A 17,597-nucleotide genomic window follows, 5' to 3' on the forward strand; every position below is an offset into this window, starting at 1 on the left:
GGCCGTTCTTGGCGAGGCACACGTGAGCGGTCTTGAAGGCGGTGGGTAAGGCGGACAGCGCTCAGGGAGATTAAAAGTCGACTAAAAAAAAGGCCCATTTAAATCATGTTTTCATCTTAGTGCAGATAAGATACAAAGCTGCGCCCTGTGCTTTGTTTTCTTCGTCAGCGAGGATTATTTCGCGGCTGTCAAAGAGGGTCTGACACCGGTCCACCATCCGCGTCATTTTCGCCTTCGGTTGAGCAGCAGCAAAGTCGTGTCCTTGTCATCTCTCGAGGCGTCGTACTTGGCAACTAGTCTTCCAATCAAGTAACTAATATTGGTTACCAACCGTTTATTTGTTTCGAGATCGCTCGCATCGTTCCAAACCCTGTGACATCCAGCAAACCTTTTGCGCTTACTCGGTATTCCACGGAAGAAAATTGAAATTTCTGATTAGAGGTTCTCTGGTGTCTCAACAGGTACGAACTACAGCGCAACAAAGGACCATCAGAGGGGAATAACTAGGAACTTATTCTTACTTATTTGCATAGCCTACATACATTATCCATGGCGTTTTCCGCCCTGTCGCTGCGTTGATGGTGTCGTCGCCACATACCTTGCGCCCATCGACGTGTCTACAATACGCATCGCACTTGCCTCGTCTGAGACCTCCGCTTTGTTGAAGGGTGTAAAGCCATAGGGCGGCACTCTGTCTTTCTGGTCTACATTATATTGGGTTATCTCTGTCACGATGGATGGAAGCGTGGTTGAAGGTATTTCTACCTCTCTCCAGACCTGCCCTCCAGATCTTCAAGGGCTTTACGCTCTCGAGGATCTTCCATCTCCCCCTTACGTACATCACCTGCATGTGAATGATCTGGGGCTTACACCACCCCCTGGGTCACAGCCACAGCAACCTGTCGATGCTCAGGTGCCCTCGCAGGAAGAAGACCATAGTTTGCCAAACGGCAGTGAACAAGGAGCGTTCACCCACGACCAGTTTCCCGGGGACCAAAAGCTCAAGGCTTCGGCGGCGGGTATTGGCCCGTCCAAGTTACCGGTTCAGGATGTTGACCCTGTAGGTTTCGCTGGTTCAACTGACACAGTACAAGCACTGTTTGACGACCCGCTCTTCGATTCCGAGGCTGTACTTCGCGAGCTTGATGCGGCCTTTGCGTCTCGAAAACGAGCTGGCGACGAGGCCTTTCCAGAGCTTGATTTCTGGGGCCCACCAGAAAAGAGACGACTAGTCGAGTCGCAACAAGACCACTGTGTTCCTTCTCCTGGTGGAACGCCTTCCTTGTCTTCTCCCGACTCTTCTCACCAGCCGGAACAAGGTGGAACCGCTCCCCATACACCAGGAATAGAGAGACTTCAGTCACCCAATCCACTTTTTGACTCGTTGGATGCCCTGTTCGAGGATCCAGATTTCAATGTTCCTTTGATACCTGATGACGAGCTCCCACCAGATTTCGAACTTGAGCCATCTCTCGCACAAGGCGACCAAATTAGCCAAGAACCTTCGAATCATGAACCGGCAGATAGCAACGGAAACGAGCAACATCTCTTTGGACTCCTTGAAAACTCAATATCAAAGGAGCCTTCTGTCAGCCAACTTACTAAAGACCGATTTTCTCTCGACTCTTCGGATCTGGCGTCTAATATTAGCCGAGAAATGTTACAACGGATTCATCAAGAACCGGAATACACGTCCCCTTATCCACAATATGGAGGACCTCTAGGTTATCTTCCGTCAGCACCAAATCTCCACGTCAAATACATTGAAGTTGCAGATGACCGAATGAGTTATCGCGTCTCCAGCCTGAAGGAAAAGATATATCATCTCACCTGCGAGCGGAACAAGTACAAAAATGCTTGGTTTGAGTGGACTACTATAGACCCTGTGACGGGCAAGACCAGAGAGCAACTGCTGCGCGAAGAGAATGCCATGCTTCGACGTGTTTCCAGCCAACACCAGAACCGTGTTGAGCAGTACAAACGAGAGGCAACAGAGTGGAAAAACAAGCTACATGACCTTGGCACAATCTATAACAACCTTCTGTACGAGATCCACGTCCAGAAGCAAGTGCCTGCAGTTGCTCCGGTTCCGGATTCATACAAGCCTCCGCGCACATCGCAAGTCCAGGGACACCCTCTCACGCCGAATTCTCACCCTGTCACTCCGGCGCCCTCAGGAGACATGCAGCCTGCCAGGCAAGGCTCTCAACCTCTTCCTCCCCAGTGCATACCACCAGGCGCCTCCGATGTCCACGGGAGTCAACAGCCTGCTAGTTCAGCAGCAGAACGCGAGTCGACCCCAGTCACGATTGATTTGACAGACGAGATGGCGAACAAACCCGCTCCCCCGGAACCCTCTACGGAAGGAGGCCAGCGCCGCATGGAGATGCTCCAGTCCCTACGAAACAAGAAATATGGCTGGCTCGAGACCGGACAGACGGGGCATGATTTTCGTACATTGAGTTCGCAATCTCCACGACCCCAGCAAGATACTAGAACCTTAGTTGAGCGGAGTCACAGTGATCCTCCAGATCATTCAGCTGCCCAGGACGACCCCATCGATGATGATGACGAGTTAGCTCGTGCGATGGAGGCGGAACTGGCCGAAGCTTAAAGATTATGATACCCCTTCTTATTACTTCAAGATTCCAGCAGTGTAATCGAAGCTTGCATAGCGATTAGGGAATATTGCATACTTATTTAATCTGTGAAGCCTGCCTGTGTTTATTATTGTAACTAAATCTTGTAGATGTAGCAGCCACCGTTACTATGTGGGCAGTGGTCAGTTGAGCAGAGCGAGTAGATAGATCTATCCGAATCACGACAATAATGCTTGCTAGCAGATAAAGAGCAATTTAATAAAAAATACCTGTATGAAGCAACCCAACTCAAAAGTCAATATATCAAACGAACAAAGGCGTAGCTAGAGCCTTTCTCTTAGCCACCAACATATCTGACCTCGTTCGCAAAGGCTCTTTCCAAAGCCCAATGCCGTGACCTGAGTTTCATGAGCACTGGATACTCATCTTCAATATCGTCATTAAGGTTCCACCGAAAGTATTCATACAGCGGAAACCTAGCCATCTTCAGAGCAGCCACAAACTCCTCAAAAGCTTGTTGGAACCTGGCCGTAAACGTATAGTCACTTGAAGCCAACACTGTCGCATGGTCATTAAGCAAAGCCCGCGTTTCCGAATGCACTACATCTCATCAGTTAGCCTAGCCGGTCGGACTGGCTACATATCTGCACCTACTCTTCGGCACATTAAAAGGCGATATCCCATACAGCTCCTCATATATCTCAACATCTTGCCTCAGGCCCATTCTGTATAGCTTAGCATCTTCGTACAGCGATCCCCCAATACGTGGCGTGATATCGTCAGGAGAATGCTCTCCGTAGCGCAGCCCGCTCTCCTCCCTTATCTTCTTGCGCTTGTAGGCCGTGAGAAACCGATGTCTGGCTTCTGGGCAGCTTTCGTCGAGTTCAATCGCTTTTGTTCGCTTGGTTGGGCTGTTCGCGGAGAGACTTTGCCCGATTTGTTGCATCCAGAGTTCGCGGATGGCTGGACTGGCTGGTCTTGGTGTTTTCGGTCTGGTTGTTGTGCTGTTCATGGTTGATGGTACGTTGTTCCACTCTTCTAGGAATGCTTTTAGGTTCTGAAAGCAGGAATCGCAGAAGAATAAAGGTGATATGGAGTAGGTATGTGGATATGTACAGTATGCTGATGTTGTAAATATCTGTTAAACCAAGACGCACCCTTCCGTCTTTTTGTGTATATGTAGATTGTTGATAATAATAGACACCGGACTATATAGGAAAGACCTGACAGGCATTCAAAGGACAATGGTCTGTTATGCTAGTTTCCATCAATAATAAACCAGGGGGGATTCATCAACCATGCTGTACTGGACATACAGAAGTAGAAGACAAAGAATTCTCGTATAAGGAAGGGTCTATTCCATGCATGTGTCGTCGCTCTACGGAAATCCACAGTAGAAACGCTTTTAGGGCTCGCTATTACAGTGGCTGTTTGACTTCTGCTAGTACAGACAAGTCCATAGTCTTCAGACTTTTGGTCCTTCTTTCTGGCTCTTAGCCGGTGTGTACCTCCTCGCTCATCATTCATGACTCCGTAGGTTACGAACAGTAGCTAACCAGAGGTTACAAAGCTTTTGTACCCTGGGGAAAAAACAGTGATACATAGTCAGCGATTATGCTAAGGACCCTATATCCTTTTTGGTAGGTAGTGGTCTTGGTTCAAAAAGCACGAGTCCTCCTTTCCTGCCTCATTGTCGCTTCAATATGGTGAGCTGAATAAGTCAGGTAGGTAAATCTTTTCATTCTCTTCTCTTCGCCTTGAATTTTGTTAATGACGCGCCAATATAATCGTATGCTAACCTCCTGATGCTAATAGACGAAAAGTCTCTACGGATGAAATTCGGCCCCCGATCGACCTGTTATTCACCGGCAAACAAGCCACGGATTCTTGTGAACAGGATGTTTTTGATAACGAAAGACATGTTTCTGAAGTTATCCAACAGCTATGGGAGTTTCGTCTGCAGGGAATGATGTGGAGTTAGACTTCCATGGAGTAAAGGGTGGCAAGCCGAGGATATTTCCCGGGGAGGGTGTTTGTTTATACCAGCTTCTGTAGTAGTTTCTGTCATTGCTACGATATTCATAGCCAAGGTTAAGGACTCTGAGTTTTCGTGGGCGGAGGGTTACCTAACATTTATCGAATCGACAATAAGTAACGGTTAAGATGAAAATCCATATTGTGCATGGAGTTTTAGTTGAAGGATGTATGAGTATGCAAATCCTACATACTCATGATATCTATAGGAATATTAAAAGAGTCAACTGGAGGGTCATAATCCTGGATTGAGTATATCTGTAGTTCAAACAAACATTCATATATCCACCCAGCATTCTAGGGCTAACTAGCCCATGGACACGAAGTTTATATAGTTCTAGCTTCTCTATGCAGCAGGCTCTTTAAGCAAATTATTAAGGTCTGTTCTTCTCATGTTTCATTATAAGAGTACTGAATCTACTATAATTGTCGCGAGCTACCACTTACAGGTAAAAATATATCATCTTCGGGATATATCCGGACGTGCCCTAAGTTGAACGACAGAGAACTGAATATTGTGGTAGATCTACACTCAAATGACGAACGTCAACAATTAATCTAATTTTGCAGTAGACCTATTCAGATCACCTATCTATAGGCGACAGTATTTGTATCTGTATTACGTGACATATAATTCATAAATGTTGCCTAACTTGTAGTTCTACTGGTACTAGTGGCTCGAGTAATGAACGACTGATGAACCTTGCGTATATTTGTGAGTAGGGTAGCTCTACCTAGACTACTTGTTCTATGCGTCCTGTATCAAGATTGAACTCACTCAAACTACAATATCCTGACACTGAGAAGCGGCGAATAGCCTGGCATGTCCTTACGAGTTACATCTCTGGATCTGGAACAGTCCAAATACCTGTAGATTATAATATCATGACAAGTCGTAACAATCGTAACTAACCAAATCAAATGCACCTCCAATGCTGAAGCCAAGCTGGGATAAACAATATCCGGATAGAGACCCCGGTCTATATACCAGTTCTAAAACAAAAGTTGAGATATATATGGCCAGCTTATATATGTGGCTCTTACTGTATGTGTATGTTCTTGATGTCCCATAATATCCAATCCAAAACCTATAATAGACGAGCTTGCTGGACGAAACGGCAACCAAGCTCACTCGGTAGCGGTGGTCGTTGCGGGACTATGAGCATCCTTCTCGCGCATCGACACTCCATTCGCACCGCCGTTCTTCAGCGCCTTCCGGGCCTTCCGGCCCCCGCAACAAGCCGCACAGCAGGAGCCCAGCTGCAGAATGAACGACAGCAGGTTGCAGGCGCTCGCAATCCACATGAAGGCCAGCATGCGGGTGCCCAGCTCCGCCTCAATATTCAGGTCGTAATCCGCCGAGGTGAACACGTTCTTGAAGATGATGAACATGACGGTGGCGACGACGGAGGCGACAATGGTAAAGAGGGCCGTGAAGAAGGTCAGAAGGAAGAAAGGGAAGGCGCGGAGGAAGACGAATGTGCGGCGACGGTGGGCCGGGTGAGCGGCGTTAACGTTGGGGTCCGATGAGATCGACTGCGGGGGTCGCGACGACGTAGCCAGGGGGGAGAGAAAGATCATGATGAAGGTCAAGACGGTGGACAGGATGAAGAGGGCGAACATCCAGTGGGAGGCAATTCGGGCGATCTTGAGCGCGTCGGTGATGTCTCCGGGGAGGGCAACTGGACTTGGTTAGTGGTGATCTGTCTGGCCTGCACGGGGGGTCCGAAACGTACTGGTGGCTCCGGAGAGCAGTTCGGACATGATGATTTCGACCGGATTGAACCAGTAGAGGGTCTCCGGTTTGGAGCATTTGGTGATGCCGCTATCATTGTATCCCTCACAGAAATTCCACAGACCGACGGTGTAGAAATCATGGAGACCGATAGAACGAGCAATACTGTTGATCAGGACGGCATTGGGGACGGAGAGTGGGATGATGTTGGAGAGGTCAATCTTGAGGAACCACGTTTGGCGGAGGACGGGTTTGTTGGAGACATTGCCAATGACGACCAGGATCAGGAAGATCCATGCGATGAGGTAGAGAAAGGAGCGTAGTAGACGGTGCCAGAGGACTTTGGAGCGACTGCGGCCGTACTCCGGCCGTTGAGGAGCTTTCCGGAAGAATGGGAGGTTCGCCATGGGCTCAGCAACGTGCGACGGGCCCAGTTGTCGTAGGGCTGGTAGAAAGACAAACGATTGATTGATTGATAGATCTCAAATTCATATAGGATTGTCAGTTGGAATGGTGTTGACGATGACGTAGAGAGGGACGACTGTATAACGAGACCATCCACGAAAACAAACCACGGCCGACGGTCTATACAGGGTGTTATACAAAGCACAGATAGGGCTGGAGAGAAAATATGAAGGCAGGAGGAGATGCACAAGCGAAATACGAGAAATGGAGCCAGGGAAGCGACGATCGAACGGGAACTCCTTCAATTGAACCTTAGGCGATCGTCGAAAGTTGGGTTGTCCAGGGAAAATCTGCGCAAGATCGGCGGCGGCGTAATGCGGTCGTAAGTGCTTTGCAGTCTGGGACAGCTGGGAGTCCCTGCTGGCGGGTCTGGATTCTGGGACCCGCTGGCTAAGGGGTAACGATCGCCTTCTCGGCGGTAGTCAATCCTGTCATTCTTTTCCCTTCCCAGTCCCACTAGGCTCGAGGCGAGATCCTGATAAGCGGTTGATCCTTGAATAGTGCCGTTGATCGCAAGAAATTTCACGGCCACGGCGAGTATCAATACCCGTATTGGAATCTAGATTACCTACAGGATTTCATGACGGAGACATTGACTTTGAGCTAAGACAATACCAAAGAACCAAACAAAACAAATCAAAGGAGATGAAATACCGTACTGTATACTGCGGAACAGTCCAACTGAATAAAAATAGAGGCGCAGTTGGTGGATATTACGTGTTTCACTTGAGCCAAAATTTTGTCGAGCGTGAGTTGTCTGGACTCTCTGCGTTTCCCACGCCAACCCCTGGCGTTAATTGGGCCACTGCACCGCCGCAACGTCATCGTAGCGTGCTGGCCCACTGTGGAGTTTTTAGTTTGATATTAATATAGTGTCTCCATTCCTATTAGTCCAGACCAGCCAAGACGTTTTCTTGCAGCCTGCGATCGCCCTACCGGTACTCAAGTCTGTTTTTGTTGCGGGTGGCTTGCTGGCCCTGGTACCGAACATACCCATAGTAACGCTGAACAATACACAATACCGAACCAGCTCATAACATTCAGGGACTGCCTCAGGTGCGAAACTCCGCATCGACCGTCAACATTTTCTCCATCGTTCCACTTTCTTTACTTCTCCTTTTCCTATACTCATATCCTTCCGCATCGTATCGATTCTCTTTTTCTTTCCCTTCATAGTTACATTTATACACAGATATATACGTACACATACAGAATTATTATACGATTAGAGAATCCCTCGGTGATCTTTTCTGCTCAACCGGCATCATGCGGGTGATGATCCGGTTACTACCGCTGTTGGCGGCAGCTGGCATTCTCGCGGCAGATGAGTCCTCGAGTTCGACCGACACGTCTACGGGGAAGGGGATGTTCACGCTGGAAGGGACCATCACCGAGAAAGTCAGTGATGCCGCCACTCCGACCGGCACCTATCAATCGATCACCTCGACCATCACTCTAAGCACCGGCCATGGTACCGTCATCGGCTCGCACACCCTCACAGGTTCCGACGCGATGGTGACAACGGCGTCGAATAGCTCCAATACGACCACCTCCACCTCTAATTCGGTGACGGTGCTGGGCGGCACCCAGACCCTCAACGGCACCGCCAATGCCACCATGACGGCCTCCGCATCCGCCTCGGAATCCCCGGTGGTCAACACCCAGCCCTGTAACGGATACCCTGAATTCTGTGCGCGGAACTATTCCAACATCACCGTGGTTGCGGCCCACAACAGTCCCTTTGTGCAACCAGGCAGTGTCGCCGCCAATCAAGCGTTGGACGTCGAGGCCCAGTTGGACGATGGAATTCGAATGTGTAAGTGGACGGTCAGAGTGTGAAGCGGGGGCGTAGCCGACTGATGTTCGAATAGTACAATTCCAGACCCATCTCGTCAATAACACGATGCGCCTATGCCATAGCAGCTGCGAGCTGCTCGACGTCGGGACCCTCGAGGCCTATCTTACAAAGGTGACCAAGTGGATGAAAGCTCACCCGTACGACGTGGTCACCATTTTGATGGGCAACTCGGACTACGTCGATCCGGGCAATTTCACCGGCCCCGTCCAGAACTCCGGTCTGATGGATTTGGTGTATACGCCCAGAAAGATTCCGATGGCCTTGGACGACTGGCCGACGCTGTCCAGCATGATCATGTCCGGCAAGCGTGCGGTCATGTTCCTAGACTATCAGGCCAACCAGACGGCGTATCCATGGCTCATGGACGAGTTTTCTCAGGTGTGGGAGACGCCGTTCTCTCCAACGGATCGAGACTTTCCCTGTGACGTCCAGCGTCCCCCGGATCTGGCGGCGCCGGACGCCAGGAACCGGATGTATATGGCGAACCACAATCTCAACCTCCAGATGGACGTGCTGGGTCTCAGCCTGCTCATCCCGAACACGGCGCTCTTGAACGAGACGAACAACGTGACCGGGTTTGGCAGTCTGGGCCTGATGGCGAGCAATTGTACCAGTGAGTTTTCTCTTCCCTTGTGTCGATCCGCGATGGGTCTAACAGCATTTAGAAATCTGGGATCGTCCCCCGAACTTCCTTTTGGTCGATTACTACAACTACGGCCCCGTCAACGGCACGGTATTCGAGGTCGCGGCGCAGATGAACAATGTGACGTACAACGGAAAGTGCTGCGGCATGGCCAGCGCCGGCATGAGCCTGACGCCGCAGAGCGTCATGGCCACCGCACTCCTGATCGGCGGGATCCAATTCCTCATCTCTCTGTTTTGAATCGCTTGATATATATATTTAGTTGTATAGAAGATTTGGCTGGGAGTTACGAGATACGACAGCCTGTTTACTACATATTTAACGAGAAACGACCTGCAGTAGCGCATATAGGAAGGAACAAGATAAACTTTCATTCCAAAACTTCACTTTCACTCAACACCACTAAATAATTACCATTGCCATAAATCCGAGCAAGAAGACAAACTCATAGACTCAGCACCAAATGATCAAGATAGGGCACACCCCAACCGGGTTAGCGCACCACCTGATCCGCAGCACTCCACCGCCCGCGGAGACAAATTAACCATACCAACATCAAAAACATATACTCAATCCAACTAACTCCCCTCACCCCTCACTCAATTACCTCCCCCACTCCAATCCCTCGCACTAAAAAACAAAGACCGACAGAAAAAAAATGGTCGACATAGTCCCCCTCTCCAGCTACCCAAGCTACATCGACCTCCTCCCCTCCATCCAAACCTGCAACATCACCAACCTGCCCGAGAACTACTTCCTAAAATACTACCTCTACCACGCGCTCACCTGGCCGCAACTGAGCTTCGTCGCCGTCGTCCGCCCCAAGAATGGGTACTCGAAACACACAGCGCCCGGCGGCGCCACCACCGCCGCCGAGCAATACCCCAAGGTAGTGGGGTACGTGCTGGCCAAGATGGAGGAGGAGCCGACAGACGGCGTCGCACATGGACATATTACCTCGTTGAGTGTGATGAGGACGCATCGACGGTTGGGCATTGCCGAGCGCTTGATGAGGATGTCTCGTATGTTTTTCCTTCCCTTACCTTCACTTTCGAGTTTCCTTTAGGGCCCTGCTTTGGTTTTCTTGAATGTTGGGGGCAAGTTTGGTGAGGGGCTAACGAGTTATTTTTTTTGTAGAACGGGCTATGGCGGAATCGCACCGCGCTCATTATGTCTCGCTCCATGTGCGTGTTAGCAACACCGCTGCCCTGCGCCTATACCGCGATACCCTCGGGTTCAAGGTCGAGACTGTCGAGAGCAAGTACTATGCCGACGGCGAGGATGCATATGCCATGCGCATGGATCTGACGGATATGTGGATGGACTGGGCGGAGATCGAGCGGAAGGATCGTCTGCGGGCGGAGAAGGAGGGCAAAGACGCCGACGAAGGCGAGGAAGTCGGTGAATTGGGGACGGAGAAGGAGAAGGAGAAGATGGTGAAGGTGCGGGTTGGACGCGGATTGGGCGTGGGAGATTTGGTGGAGAAGAATGAGTCGCAGACTCAGGCTTAAGGGGGGTTTTCTCCTCTCTTTTTCTTTCTTTCTTTCTCCCGTGATATTATTATTCATGCTAGGGTGGTATAGATCGGGTTTACTGGCTGCCGGATGTTGATTGTCTGGAGGTCTACTTGCCGTGGAATGAAAGATGTATATGTAACACTGCCTGCAAATGCAGAGTGGTGTGATGCAGTTCATGTCTCATTAAGCGCCAGTATCATGCTAACTTACGGCTAAACAAAAACTTCGAAAACATGTAGATCACAAAGATGAAAGACTCGACATGCCACTGGCACTATTACCCATGAACACATCCAAGAAATGCAGTAGTTACTCCACCGAAACACCGTTCCTCATGTACCATAACCCCTAAATAACAGATTCCATGCAATTGCTCAAAACCTCAAATGTTGCAAAGCTCGCGGTCAACCAGACTTTTTGCCTTTCTCTTCTAGCCCCGGCACCTCCTTGCGTTTGATCTTCTCCGCTTCCTTCGGGCTTTGTTTGCCCGTATCGGCCTGTTTTTGGTTTTCTTTGCCACTACTTGGCGGCTCATCTTCCAGAAGATGATGTGAAGACACAGTGCTAGGGGTACTGATCACGCTAATCTCGGCAACGGACCGTGCTGGCGAAGGGATGGATGTGAAAGATTGGACCGTCGATTGGCTCTCGCGGTTATGGTCGAGGTCCAGATTCTGCACCTGTTGCTCGAGACTGGACTCCGGCGGAGGACCTTCGATCTGGCGAGACCGTTCCCGACGCGTCGGTTGCGCTTGATCCGTCGCTGCTCCTTGTGCTCCTCCCTTGCTCGCCGCAGTACATCCCGGAAGGCCTTCCGCGTGGCCCGCGTCTCCTCTTTCAGGGCCCGTTTCTCAGCGGCACTTTGTTCATGTTGCTGTGGCGATTCCCATCGTCCACCCCAGCCGCGTCCGTAGCCATGCTGTTGTGGGTACTGGCCCCACCCCTGCCGCCAATTGCGTCCGGCGAGCCGGTCCCGACGGCGAGACTCCTGCAAAACGGTGAGCTGCCGTCGCAGCCCTACCGCAGCTTCATGCAAATCCCGGTCATGGTGGTCTTCGAGCGACAAGAGCTGCGCCCGAACCGTAGCCAGATCGGATGTGCTCAGCTCCGAGGTGGTGGATAACGAGTCAATCGATTCCAATGACGAGTCAGAGGAGGCCGAACCAGTGGATAACCTACGGATACGTTGGACAGGTAGTGTGGCCGCGGGCTCAATAGGTTTGACGGGCTCGACAGCGTTGATAGCAGGCGTATAAGGATAGTTATACCCGTTTGGATAGTAAACCTGGCCGCGAGCATCAGTGGCGGGCCATTCGTTGCGGGGTCGGCTGACCAGGCCGGTGAAAACATCTTCCATCTTTCGCCCTTGGAGGCTAGCCTGTTCTTCTATCCACCGACCATGCGCCATGGCGTGCTCTTCTACCTGTCGGCCATAATGTGAGGCTTGCGCACTGATCTGATCTCCATACTTCTGGGCCTGGGAAGCGAGCGACGATATCCAGCCCAGTGGTCCACTTTTAGAACTCGAGTTTTGCTGCGGAGGGGGCCAAGGCCGAGCATTCCAGTTCCAAGAAGCGTTGTGTTGATAGGCTATATGTGGTTGGGGAGAATAAGGGTATGTAGCATGGTGAGGAGGTGGAGGATGATAGTATTGAGGAGCACCGTAAGGTGTATGTGGAGTAGGAGGCAGTGGCGGATGCTGTGGACTCGGGTATGCGTAAGGCGCAGGAGAGTGGCGATTGCTTGCTGGAGGTGATAGCGGGGACATGGGTTGTCTCGGAGTTAAAGATGGAGTAGGCCGCACCGTCACCGCTGTCCGATTCTCCTGCGAGACCCGGGTGGCAGCAGGGTAGCATCTAGGACAAAGAGGAGATGCCGGTGCATTTTGTGCGTCGGTGATGTAGGAAAACGTGATGCAAGTTGCGCGGGGTTCGAAGAAGTATTGGTTCCATTCAGTGATCACAGCCGATATTCGCATCCGACGCTGCTCGTCTGTCTCTTGTGGGCGGTCTTTGCGATCTCGTTGGATCTGAGCCCTAACCTGAGGAGGTAGTTGATCGGAGGAGGAAGCGAGGCCGAGATGGGGAGGAAACAGATATCGCAAGAACATGTCCCAGTCCTGCTGGATGATGTGCTCAGTGCGTGCACCCCAGCAACGAGGGCGACGAGGAAAGTCCTTGGACTGACTCCGCGGGTAGATGGTTAGGTGGTGCTCGAGGATCGGCCGTTCATTGTCAATGGTAGGGACCGGGCGTTCAACGAAGTAAGCGGTGGCGGAAGTGAAGTTGGCGGGCGTAGGCGGAGAGGAGGCAAGTACGACGGAACTGGAGCTATCGCTTGAGGCAGCATCACCAAGTGAGACATCTCCCCCTCGGAGACGGAGTATGACCCGATTTACTTCGGCCGATGCAATGGCATTTCGAGTCAGCGGATCGACGGCGGAATATGGCGGAGGTGCCTCCTCTTCATGGTCCATCACGGATATCTGAACAAAATGGCAGGAAGTCGGGATTGATTTCAATGAACTCAAGTGACCTTTAGGCTCGTCAACGGTGATCCATCGCGCATAAACGATTAGATAACCTGCAGCCTTCTAGAAACCGGACACAGCCGCTGACGCTGGGAAGGCAGGCAGCAAGATTATCTAGCGCTTCAAGTGGGACAATCGGTATTTCAAATACGAGTCGATCCGAAAGGAATGGCGGGAATGAGATTTAGCAGAATAACCAAGGTCCAAAAGCACTCCACAAGAAGGTATCAACGCCGGGAAAGATGACAGTCAGGCAAGACAACAATAAGATAAAGTGAAGCTTCTCGTAAGGCGGCGGATGGTCACCTGCGATCACGGGGTCGGCGGGCCGGCATGTGATTGGCTTGACGGCATCGATAAGGCTGACTTATCGAACATTCCATGGATTCGATGCAAATATTAATCTTAATTCATCATTCAATTATGTGCATGGTATCTAAATTCTAACGCCCGTTGCGATTTTACCAAAACCCCGTACTTTGAGTTCTAGAGGGAAAAATAGAGAAACAAAAAGAAAGAAACTCAATCCCAAGCATCCCCCCAATCGTCTAGGTCCTCCTCTTTGGGTTTGGTTTCAATCTTTTTGACTGGAGCCACCGTCTTGGGCTTAGTCGTACTATTGCGACTGGCGCTCCGAGCCGAGGATGCCGCGGAGGTAGTCTTGCTCAAGCCCTTGGGTAGAGTTTTCTTTGCCTTGGACTGTGCCGCAAGCCAACCGGCGAAGTCCGGCTCGCCTCCATCGTCGTAGGGCACAGGGGCAGGCTTGGACGCCGGTGCAGAAACAGTGGAGGAAACTGTGGTTGCGGCAGGGCTGAATAGATCATCTGCCTTTTCCCCGTCTTCATCGTCCATGGCACCCCATGCGTCGTACACGTCATCCGGTTCATCGACTTCATTGGTGATCGGAACGACCTGCTCTGTCATTGAGCGGTGGCCTAGGGGCTGTGCTGCAGGACGTGGAGCCACCTTTGGCAAATCAAGCTGCGCCGAGGGCGACGGTTTCGACGGACGTGGCACGGATGCGGAGCGGGCTGGCTCGGCTTCGACCGGCTTAGCGCCATTCGCAGATGGCTCAATCACCCCATTCGCCGCGGTAAGCTTGTTTGTAAATGAGGAGATCGCCCAGCCTGCCCAGGACTTATCATTGGACGTTCCAATACGAGCATCGTCCTTGGGAGCGTCTGAGCTGGTGGAAGGAGACAGCACAGTTTCCGGCATAGTGCTGCCGAATTTACGTATCCGTTGGAGATAAACGTCGAGCGTCTTGTTCGCCTGATCCCGGATCATCCTATTCGCATGTTAGAAGCATAGAGATAGCGGCGAGACAAAGAACCCCTTACTTTTCCTTGTCAAGGAGAGAAGGGCATATGGCGGGAAGAACTTTCGTGGCGCAATCCTCCTCGGTAAAGAATTCCATAGTGGCAGCCAACGACAACAAGCCCGCATTACGGGCATGTACAAACGGATCGCGTAGCGATCTTGAAAATGCAGCAATAAGAACCTTGGATCTGGACTATACCCGCGGTTAGCATTGGCTTGTTTCAGGGGCGTGGTGCGGCATACGCTTTGTCCTAAGTTTTTCGCGATTTTCCCCAAGCATATAGTAGTGTTTGTACGAATCCCTGGTTGCTCGTCATTTGCAGTCCGAGCCAGGAATTTCAACAGGTCTCCATTGATAGTCCGATCACTCAATTTGTCAATGACCGCCAGGACGGCTTTAACGGTTTGTTCTCGAACAACGGGTGCAATGTCAGTGAACCCAGAAGTCTGAATGGAAACCAATTGTCAGTAATGGAAGAACACGAGGACTCAATAACACAACGAACCATCTGCGGGAAGATTTTGTCATTTACAATCTTTTGTGGAAGATTGTCAATCATCAATGGTAAATGGTCCAACAGACAAACCCGTAGCGCTCGGTCAGGATTGGCAAACAGGCGCACAATGACAGGTGTCAGTCTTGAATTGAATTCCTCTGATGATAATTTGGACCCAATCTTGATTATGGCACCTAGAACCTTGGGACCGCCTCCACCGAATTCAACAGATTTCAACAGCTCTGGAAGCACTTTCATTTTGAAGAATTCTTCGGGGAAGTCCTCGGTAAGTCCATCAAGCTCACTAAGACAATCAGTACTTTGAACCTTTACAATATACTTGTCAGCAAAGGGAATGTGAGGAGTAACCTACTTGATGAACTCTTCCCGCTCGGCATCATTCTTGAGGCCCAGGCTCTCTATATCGTCTGTCAACCTGATCAATGGTGTCTGGAAGAAGCCGCCATGCTTCTTTCCCTGTTCCACAAAGTGTCCCGGACTGAGTCGCAGCTTGGGGTTCGCCGTGCAAAGACGCTTGTAGCTTGCTTGCATAGTTGGTGGGATATTCGTTGTTCTGCCCACCTGGTCTCCTCCCATGAAGCCACCATTGAAGACTTCATAGATTAGGATGCCAAGTCCATAGGCATCGACAGCCGTTAGTGGGTGGCGCTTGATAGTATCCCATCCGCCTTTGACAACCTCTGGAGGTGTATACCGAGCTGCGTCCGGTACAAGGCTGGCAGATGTCTGTCGGTCGTTAACCCACATCCCCGTCTGATCGGCTCTGTCAAGGGGAGACTAACGTATATAACTGCATGTTCATCATTCATTGAACTTAACACATCGAAACCCCCTAGCTTCCACTCGCCACTTTCACTAGTGAATACTGACGAAGCTCTCACGACTCCGTGGACAGACGAAGCATCTTCATTTATGAACTTAAGCGTGGACTGTAAACAAATCTAGTTAGATATGCCCAAGCCCGGTCACCCATTCAGCCACGTACCGCCACTGTATGCAGTCCCCATTTAGAGGTCTCCTCACTCAAACTCCTCCGCTTCACATGCCACGATAGGGGGACGACTCTCTCGGTGATAATATAAAGGCTGGCTTCTGTCTATACATCGTAAGTAAGATGCGCGTCCACGGCTGGGTGACCCAGGACATCACCCAGCATCTAAAACCACCAAACGATCCAGTACCTCGATAGTATCCAAGACTTTAATAACACCAGGATGTCGTAACGTTCGTGATTTCCGCACCGCGTTCTTCGCCAGGGGTAGACGAGACTTATTAGAAGCAATATCGAATGTGAAAACACTGCATGCCGAGCCGTCATCCTATGCATCCAACCCAGATAGCGCCTCATTAGCCCCGCGATCACATCCAATAAACCGGCAACAGCCTCCTAGCTTTCATACCCGTTTCGTAGCATTATGAAGCGTCCATATCGAATCAGAAATATCGACTCTGTCACCGAGCGAGTAGGGGAAGGAGCTTCCTTTCGCGATTGCAGATGCGACGGCGGATTTGAGGAAATCCATAGTTGTTCGTTTCTCGGCCGCGGATTACTCCGACTTCTGACGACAATAGCCCGGCGGAAGTTGGAGTTTAGAGAAGGGCGAGTATGGTGGAAACCGCTCGATTGCTTCTGAATTGGCTGTACCGTTGACGAAATCCTGGTACAAGCAACTTGGTCCCGATCCAACAGCCTGCGCTGCTTACAAGGGGATTGTCAGTGGCATTGAATCACGGAAACTAATCACAACTAAATGATGGCCTTAGGCTTGGCGTAGGCCAGCGGTACCCCACCCCCAATGCGGTTTAGTGGCATCTAGCTTTCGAATATCATCACAGCTGTTGCTCCATCTCCTTTTTCTCCGATTCTATTCTACCATGCGCGTCAACGTTACCACCCGCCGAAATAGTGCAAAAATGAATCAAAGTACCAGGCAGATCGTCACGACACTAACTCTTTACACGAACTAACCTACAATAACTTTAGAAAACTAATTTCACCGCACCACAAAATAAGTGAGTGAGCTTTCTATCTTCCCCTTTCGCAGCCCACCAAATCTCCAGTGATGATCCACTGGTAAAAGGTCAGACCGCAAAACCAAGAGGGACGTCGTGCACCAGCCGAAGGGACTCCTTATTCGCCGTCAAGGTGTGCCATCAGACGAACACAAAATCCCTCCCACATTGTCAGCCAGCCGTACGTCATTCTCGAGAAGATCTTATCATTCATCCTCTTTGTTCCCTATCAATCAGATGCAGGCACATGCTTCGGTAAAAGGCAAATGGTCATAGTCGCAAGACTCACGGCATTGCATACCCTGGAAAGACGTGTGTACAGCAAAGAGGATAGTTCGCAAGCCGCAATTTGGGGTTTCTGGTC

General features: G+C 50.6%; 7 protein-coding genes across 7 annotated transcripts; 3 read left to right on the forward strand and 4 right to left on the reverse strand.

The window, feature by feature from the left end:
• Positions 1-733: 733 nt before the first annotated feature.
• ANOM_002909 (uncharacterized protein) lies at positions 734-2,614 on the forward strand (the record flags this gene model as incomplete). Its single annotated transcript, XM_015548166.1, has 1 exon — positions 734-2,614. One exon carries the CDS (start codon positions 734-736, stop codon positions 2,612-2,614), a length of 1,881 nt encoding a protein of 626 aa, XP_015408999.1.
• A 323-nt stretch (positions 2,615-2,937) lies between these two features.
• On the reverse strand, positions 2,938-3,612 carry ANOM_002910 (uncharacterized protein; the record flags this gene model as incomplete). Its single annotated transcript, XM_015548167.1, has 2 exons — positions 2,938-3,200; positions 3,255-3,612. The coding sequence occupies 2 exons, from the start codon at positions 3,610-3,612 to the stop codon at positions 2,938-2,940; spliced, it is 621 nt and encodes a 206-aa protein (XP_015409036.1).
• Positions 3,613-5,762: 2,150 nt separating this feature from the next.
• ANOM_002911 (SUR7/PalI family protein) lies at positions 5,763-6,927 on the reverse strand (the record flags this gene model as incomplete). Its single annotated transcript, XM_015548168.1, has 2 exons — positions 5,763-6,316; positions 6,371-6,927. Coding segments are annotated over 2 exons (987 nt in total), but the record flags the coding sequence as incomplete, so codon positions are not given.
• Positions 6,928-8,100: 1,173 nt separating this feature from the next.
• Positions 8,101-9,702, forward strand: ANOM_002912 (PI-PLC domain-containing protein; the record flags this gene model as incomplete). The annotated part of the gene is made up of 3 exons (XM_015548169.1): positions 8,101-8,650; positions 8,706-9,305; positions 9,358-9,702. 3 exons carry the CDS (start codon positions 8,101-8,103, stop codon positions 9,573-9,575), a joined length of 1,368 nt encoding a protein of 455 aa, XP_015409034.1. The 3' UTR covers positions 9,576-9,702.
• Positions 9,703-9,993: 291 nt separating this feature from the next.
• ANOM_002913 (peptide alpha-N-acetyltransferase complex A subunit ARD1) lies at positions 9,994-10,846 on the forward strand (the record flags this gene model as incomplete). Its single annotated transcript, XM_015548170.1, has 2 exons — positions 9,994-10,357; positions 10,473-10,846. The coding sequence occupies 2 exons, from the start codon at positions 9,994-9,996 to the stop codon at positions 10,844-10,846; spliced, it is 738 nt and encodes a 245-aa protein (XP_015409033.1).
• A 410-nt stretch (positions 10,847-11,256) lies between these two features.
• Positions 11,257-13,328, reverse strand: ANOM_002914 (uncharacterized protein; the record flags this gene model as incomplete). Its single annotated transcript, XM_015548171.1, has 2 exons — positions 11,257-11,571; positions 11,652-13,328. 2 exons carry the CDS (start codon positions 13,326-13,328, stop codon positions 11,257-11,259), a joined length of 1,992 nt encoding a protein of 663 aa, XP_015409032.1.
• Positions 13,329-13,904: 576 nt separating this feature from the next.
• Positions 13,905-16,773, reverse strand: ANOM_002915 (COPI-interacting protein CEX1; the record flags this gene model as incomplete). Its single annotated transcript, XM_015548172.1, has 9 exons — positions 16,621-16,773; positions 16,402-16,539; positions 16,206-16,316; positions 16,003-16,149; positions 15,573-15,946; positions 15,209-15,503; positions 14,946-15,149; positions 14,723-14,895; positions 13,905-14,670 (listed from the first exon to the last, which is right to left on the reverse strand). Exons 1-9 carry the CDS (start codon positions 16,741-16,743, stop codon positions 13,905-13,907), a joined length of 2,331 nt encoding a protein of 776 aa, XP_015409031.1. The 5' UTR covers positions 16,744-16,773.
• Positions 16,774-17,597: the final 824 nt, after the last annotated feature.

The sequence above is a fragment of the Aspergillus nomiae genome, assembly GCF_001204775.2.
Source record: "Aspergillus nomiae NRRL 13137 chromosome Unknown contig00061, whole genome shotgun sequence".
Taxonomy (NCBI): Eukaryota; Fungi; Ascomycota; class Eurotiomycetes; order Eurotiales; family Aspergillaceae; genus Aspergillus; species Aspergillus nomiae.